Below are 7,518 nucleotides of genomic sequence, written 5' to 3' on the forward strand. Positions count from 1 at the left end.
TTTGTGCTGAGGAGACTGCCATAGACCTGACTGTTAATCTAAGCAAGAGGTCTAGTATAGGTGCAGCACTGCTTTGTTAACCATAGCTCAGAGAGCAGGAGCAGATCATGGGCTCCCTTACTCCTCCCCTCTTCGGAACAATTGCACACTCCCTTTGCTGCCCACTGCTAAGCATGGCTTCACATTACTGGTGCAACAACTGAAATCATGATTTACTTATAAACTAAGGCTGAAATTATGAAGTGGATTTTCAGACCACCCATTTGAGAGAAGCTCATTTGCAATGACAAATATTTGCAGCAGCGCACAGGTAACACGAAACCACAGTTAATACTGGAATGGGAAGGGGTTTGGAGATTGGTCCTGCGAAGGGAAGCGTGCAAAAGGACAGCTCTTCATCATTTTTATGGGGTCCCTGATGTTACATCAGCACCAAGCTAAAGGAATCCAGTGGCCTGCTCTCCCCAAACTCCCAAGCAAATGTTCTTCATTTTATTGCTCTATTCACAGATATGTTTCCTTGGCTAAGGAGTTATCCCTTCATTTATTTTTATTTGACCATAATCCATACAAAGGGCCACTTCTCCAAACACATTAGCCATCCCTTCATGCAGGATGCCTGATCTTAATATAAGATGACAAGACATCATCGCTTTGGAGTACAATCCTTTTGAATATATTATTCAAAAAATTACAGGCATATAAACAAAGAAAAGTACATTCTTAAGGGAAGCCCATAGATTCTGACATTACTTGTAAGAATGTTCAACGCACATGATTTGACTATTATTACAGTATTCATCTGTAAAAACAATGATCTCTGTTTCTTCGGTATGATCCAGAGCTTCACTATGCACATCAAATTCAAATGCACATGTAGGAGTCCCCATTTTTTTTCTACAATGGAGAATGTCCCACAGATATAATGGGGAATTCCCACTGCATGCACAGAAAAGATAACGGGGCAGCACTTGAATGCGTAGAGATCCATATGGACCCGAGAGCTCCCATATGCAAGTTAGAGCCACTAGACTGTTCCAATTGTGCTTAAAGACTGTAAGCTGTGAAGATGAAAAGCCTGTGACAAATTATTTTATAAACCAGCAATAAAAAAGAAAAGCAATAGTCAGTTAATTTTTTTAGGTGGACAATTAACAGTTTACTGTATTCCTAACACAAAGTTGTCAGTGCTTTTAATAAGACACTTGCATATAATGCACCTTCAATTCCTTCGTACACATGCACATAAGAAGAATAAGGCGGAATGGGTGGGTCAGAGAGGGTGCAAGTAAAGCCTCTGCTGTCAGAAAAGCTGGAAACACAGTACAAATCCATTAAAAAATTAAAATACTGTCAGTTTTGCATATCTATTGTAAAGATTCTTGAGGTAATACTGATGCTTCAAAAAAAACAAAAAAAAACTCCCACAACCTGTAGACTGTTTTTTTTATTGCTGAATGTCACATTAATACTGGACTTGAGACACAGTCTGCTAGCTACGTATCTCGTGTTGTATGTCCCTGAAATGAACGGGGACTTTTGCAAATCCCATTACTTTCTGATGGGATTTCCACGAGAGAAGTTCTCTTCATACTGTGCCACGGACCTGCAACCTGCTGCCCTCCAGCACCTTTTGAGAACAATACCGAGGAATATACTTTCATCACCGCCGTTCCTAAATCCTACAGACATCACACAATGCTCTAAGCCAATGAAAAACAGCCATTATAGAAACAATGATTTCAATCCAAACAAAACCAAGCCACGCCACATTACCACCCCTTTTAACTGGACAGAGATTAATAACATTATCAGAGGTGAATAGAAGTTTGAATTTCCCTTTTTCTTGATTCCACTTCATGGATTTAAAAAACAATAATAATAATAATAATAATACCATCAAATTCTAGGATTCCTAGTTTCTAGGTAAAAACTTAACAAAATCCTTATGTCCATCATAAATAGTTGCAACCCCTTCCCTCCCCCACTCATGTCCACAGAACACAGGGTAAAGTGCGGTCAGAAGCACCCTGGAAGCCACCTTGTTTGGCCTGTGTTTCTGTCAGATGCGCAGCTGGTAGCCTACTTCGTTCAGCGTAGAGAAGTCACCCACCTTCTTATCCATTACAGCTGGCCTAGGATCAGGAAGAGAAAAGAACGTGAAGGTTAAAGCTGAAAGCTAAATAATTCCTCAGAATTAAACTACTGCCAACAACAAGCTAAAGCTGTATATCAATTGTTTCTTGCCAAGTTGGTAAGTAAATTATGATGCCGTTACTAATGCACAAAACTGTCTCAAGGGGCTGCAAGCAAGTACCAAGGTGTAGTCATTAGAGTGATTCTGGTCTTGAGGCCTGCATGGCTGTGTTAGTAATGGGAGCTATCATGTGTCATCATGCCATTCCCACTAAATGAATAAACTCTCTGCGAATAACATCCGGGCCCTGCAATTTTGCAGGGATGTTCCACCAGGCGTTCGATTGAGGACAGCAACGGTTTCCATCATAGCTGGCACGCCTGTCTTCCTACCTCTGCCCACCCCCCACCCCCCGCGTGCAGGGCAGTGGCATAATTGGTAGTCTTAGCATCATTTTATTAGATTAGCATCATCTTATTAGATTGCTTATCACATTTTACTGGATTTTATTGTTTTATTGCTAATTAGCATGTCTACTTTTATTATTGTACACAGCCCTGAGCCTTGTTTTACAGTGAAGTGCGGCTTAAAAGTCTAGATAGACAGGCAGAGGTAAATAGGTTGTATGAAAGCAGTCCAAGAACTAATGCAAAGACAACCAGTGGACTTTGGCACTGGTGAGGTAAACTATATAGAATCCTAAATCTAGAAAAGAATCCTTTCTTTTTCACTTTTAGGTCCAGATTGATTTACCAGGAATAACAGTTGCCAGCCATTCCCTGTAAGCCTGAGGAACAAAGGTTTCATGAGAAAGTATGTTTGTATGCCTTTTATCAGTACACAGCTTAAAAATTCTGTTCATCATAAAATCAAGAAAGTTTCTCTCAGAAGAATAGATTTTGTAACAAATTGAGACCTGCTGGTAAAACACACTTAGAAAATAACCAGGTAGGATCCTCCAGCAATTCTGACCTCTTGTGAGAATTTTTTGAGAAGCCTACCAAAGAGACAACTTCTTTGCCAAAGATCATCCATCAATGGACATATTCACAGGAAACCAGTGCATTTGTCATATGACTGGCATATATTAAGCATATTTACAAAGGATAGTTTTGAATACACAACTGAACAGCACAAGTAATTAGAATACAATACACTGAACAATAAGTGTCTTGGATCCTTCCAAAAGTCAATATTGACAGAAAGATTTGACAGCACTGCATGACTTTTCAACCTTCCTTCTCCTGCTGCGGCCCCAAATGTCCCTCAAACGCTGCTCCTGGGGGACACGGATCTCCCAGGAAGAGCACGAGGAGGGAGTCAGTATTTGCTGTGGGAGTGGGGGAACCGAGGAAGATCACCCTCCCTTGCATGCACCGAAATGATCAGGGGGATCCAACCCAGTGTTTGAAAGGAAGGAATACTTGAAACACTCTAGATAAAAAAAGAGAGACAGGTCATAACAAAACTGCCTAATAACCAAGGGTTAGGATGAAACAGAGTACAGATAGAAGTTAGAGATGTTCCAGCGAACTAAGGAACAAGTTTCTCTTTCAATTAATCTGGAGAGTAGCCAGGCTGGTCCATATCTTGAAAATCTTGTTGGTCTCTTAAGGTGCTACTGTGCTTGAATCCAGAAGTTAATCTGGACAGGCTGAAGAGGAGGGACAACTCACACCAAACTAGAGCTTTTTGTCTCTTTCTGCAGAGAGGTGACTTGATCTCAACTAGCAGCAAGCCATCTTTTTTAATCAAGCCACTCGTTTTTCATTAAAAGATCTTCAGAAAAAATTCAGTACGTTTTACTACAATTTAACCCAAACACACTGCCAAGGTTCCCAAATTAACAACTACTGACTCTTGCTTTAACCCATATGCGCCAACTCCGACGTACTACCTAAAATTTCCCATTGTGCATTTAACTCTGGCCACGCCTATATACTCCGAAAAGCAAAAGATTAGAGTAAAAGCCAACCTAAAGTAAGCCAACAAACCACAGCCTCTCCCCTACCCCAGAGGTACTATTTGTGTTGCTGAGGTTTTTAAATGCCTTTGCCACTTGAGGAACCCCAGTCTGCAAATCACTCTGACCAGCCCCACCTTACCAGGAAGTCTCTTATTCCACAACAGGTCTGTCAGCCTCTTGACTGAAGTACCTCATAATTCCTCCTCCTGAGTCATTCCCATACTAACTGAAAAGTGCACAAATGTATCCCCATCACAGTTGCCAACCTCCTGGTGGAGCCTGGCAATCTGAAATTATAATTGATCTCCAGATGACACCGATCTGTTCCCTTGGAGAAAATGGCTGCTGTAGAGAATGGATTCTATGGAATTATACTATGCTGAGGTCCTTCACCTCCTCCAAATCCCACCCTCCCCAGGTTCCACCCCCAAATCTCCAGGAATTTCCGAACCCAGAACTGGCAACCCTAACCACATTTTAAAAACAACAACCTTCAGCCCTCGCCTGCCCTATTATCATATTTCCCTGCTACCATAATCAATTGCTTCCTCCCACTCAGACACATTTCAGTTATCTACCAAACGGAGGCCAATATAAGCGTCACATTTAGTTATGAAAGGGTACAGAACCCAGGGTGGGGGAGGGGAGGGGCTATAACAGCATAGAAAGTAACTGTGTGATCTTTACCCACACTAGCATTATCATAGGGGTGTGGGAAGCAACCATGGGGAATCAGCAGCCTCATCACTCTCTGACACACCGGCCACGATCAACCACTTCCTAAAATCCGGACCTGGTGAATATCCCCCCCCCCCTTCCATGCAGCAAAGGAGTCTCCATCAGGAAAGAAGCTGACAATCCTAAGGGAAAGTTCTGTGGCTCATTTTTCTATAGAGGCATTCAAAATAAAAAATTACCTCTTTTTTTCTTGGTGAACATTAAAGGCATCAATAGGGTCACCAAGTTTCCTGAGATACAGACTCTGAGATAAGTGGTGCCTGAACATGGGATAGGCTCTAAGGGTAGAGTTGGGCAATTTACAGCAGGTCAGGGATGGAAGAATGAAATAGAATGTGCAGAAAAAAGTTCAATCCATGTGTTTTGTTGGCCTATTTTTTAAAGGAATGGTGAACACCTACCTCTTATGATTACACATGGAAGCCTGTGAATTGCCAATTTTCTGTTGTTAACACTTGCACCTGTTCTATAATATATATAGGCAAATCCACTGCCAGCAGTCTCTGGTTCCGTTCAGACGGGCAGCTAATCCCACCATTAGCCCGGCTCTAATTTGATCCTGATCTTTTTAATCCGTCGTTGCACGACCAGACAGCCCCCCCCAGTGAATTGTGTTACTGTGTGCTGCCTCCGCTATGGATTGTCTAGACAGCGTCCACTGAATAAGGCACGTGCAATGGCTTTTTTTAAAAAACAAGTTTGCGCATGCGCATAGGCGTGATATCGTGGCCTTGTTTATCCGTGCATGTGCAGAATCAAGATTTTTTTTAAATGGCGCCCGAAAACTCCAGATTTTAACTAGTACCCTTTTAGTATGGCTCCGAAGCATGGCAAAACAGGATGCTCACGGAAGATGGACATTTCCCAGATGTTGATGTCTAGACATTACATTTAAATCAATGAGGCACTCGAGCCTCACGCAGATCTAAAGAGCCGTCTGATCAGACTCTATATGATGAGACTGAACATGAATGCAACAAACATGAGACAAAGAAGAGCCTTCAGTAGCATATGATGGGGCAGGAGTTGAGGGAACAACAGGGGCGTTACCAGCACGCAGGACTCCCTATTTTTCGTCTGTGAAGTGCTGTAGGGGAGCTTACATTAATGCTGCCAGCCAAATTACAATTAAAGAAAAAACAATCCAAAAGCATACTTTCCGTGTTAGATCTGCAGAAAACCATCATAAGTTGAAGCACACTTTATTACTGTACTCACAACACATGATTTGCAAAACTTCAGATACTATCAAATATGAAGATAATTAATTTTCTTAAGTGACATTTTCCAGGCAGTTGCAGCTGTGGGCTGTTGTTACTTCCAGTTCTCAAGACTAATGACAAAAAAAATGTTGCTGAGTTTCTTAACCATAGAATCAGGATGTCAAATTTCAGTGTGAGACAAAAACGGGGGGTGGGGGGAAACATTATTTCCCCCTAACTAGAGATATATGTATCTGATTTTGGGTGTTTGTGTGTGTATGTGCGTGTGTGTGCGCACATACACACACACAAATCAGATTACACTTTTAGAGCAAAGGTTCCACTTTGCTTGTGATACCAATACTGGAGATAAGTTCTATACATTTTTATATCTCTCCAGAATTCTGCATTTTGATCAAAGAATCATATAAAGAAGCATCCTAACATAGCAGACAAACTGAATGCTGGAAGCTGAATGACTCTTCCAGTTTCCCACTGAATAGTGCCACATGCAGGGATCCCCCGTTCTTTCTATTGCTCCTCTACCAAACCAAAAGATCAGACCAAAGACAAAGAAAGGTTCATTGGTATATCACTAAATGTCACACACGACTGTGACACACACACACACCCTCGCCCCCACTGTGCGACAGTGCTTGGGGGATTGAGTGGAGAAAGGTGGGTTTATTATTGGTTCCAGCCTACAATTGCTGTTGGCTTCTATTCCCAGTTTCCCAACAGCCTTAATTGCTCTAAATATGTTGCCTGTCATCAGCCAAGAGACAGACCATCTCTATAGCAGAGCTATAGTCTCCCCAGGTCCATGACGTGAGACAAGAGATGGGTTGTTCTGCCAGATTTTGCTGATCTGTTGCATATCTTCTAACATGTCACAGGCAAAAACAGGAACATTGTTATGTACTTTTAACAACTTCTGGTCTTACAAGATGTGAGCAACGCCATATGTTGTCAGGGTTCTTATCTACCTGCTCTCAACACCCGACTGATATACTCCACGGCAGCCTATTCTGCACTAATTTAAAAGCAAAGAAAATAATTTGGGGATGGGGATGTAAAGATATACCAGAGAAATATAGTTGACCTGTAGCAAATTATTAACAGTTCACACGAAACCTGGTGTGAAAACGGCAGTCTTAGGGCTCTTTTTGTAGCAGGAACTTCTTTGCATATTAGGTGACACACCCCTAATGTAGCCAATCCTCCAAGAGCTTACAGTAGCCCCTGTAAGATGCCCGATCTCGTATGATCTCGGAAGCTAAGCAGGGTTGGGCCTGGTTAGTACTTGGATGGGAGACCGCCTGGGAATACCGGGTGCTGTAGTCTACATTAGGGGTGTGTCACCTAATATGCAAAGGAGTTCCTGCTACAAAAAGAGCCCAAAACATACAGCCTGCAGACCAGAACCGGCCCCTGCAGGGCTTCTATCCAGCCCGCAAGCAACTGGCTCTCATCTG

The 7,518-nt window shown here is 42.2% G+C and overlaps 1 protein-coding gene across 2 annotated transcripts in view; it reads right to left on the reverse strand.

Moving 5' to 3' along the window:
- Positions 1–1,536: 1,536 nt before the first annotated feature.
- VASH2 (vasohibin 2) overlaps positions 1,537–7,518 on the reverse strand; it is a 73,125-nt gene continuing 67,143 nt past the window's right edge. For both annotated transcript variants that reach the window (XM_015427611.1, XM_015427610.1), the window contains one exon: positions 1,537–2,135. In XM_015427611.1, the coding sequence (XP_015283097.1) occupies positions 2,063–2,135 (73 nt within the window). In that variant the 3' untranslated portion in view covers positions 1,537–2,062. The remainder of the gene's footprint in view (positions 2,136–7,518) is intronic.

The sequence above is a fragment of the Gekko japonicus genome, unplaced genomic scaffold (genome assembly GCF_001447785.1).
Source record: "Gekko japonicus isolate JY-2015 unplaced genomic scaffold, Gekko_japonicus_V1.1 scaffold45, whole genome shotgun sequence".
In the NCBI taxonomy this organism is placed as follows: Eukaryota; Metazoa; Chordata; class Lepidosauria; order Squamata; family Gekkonidae; genus Gekko; species Gekko japonicus.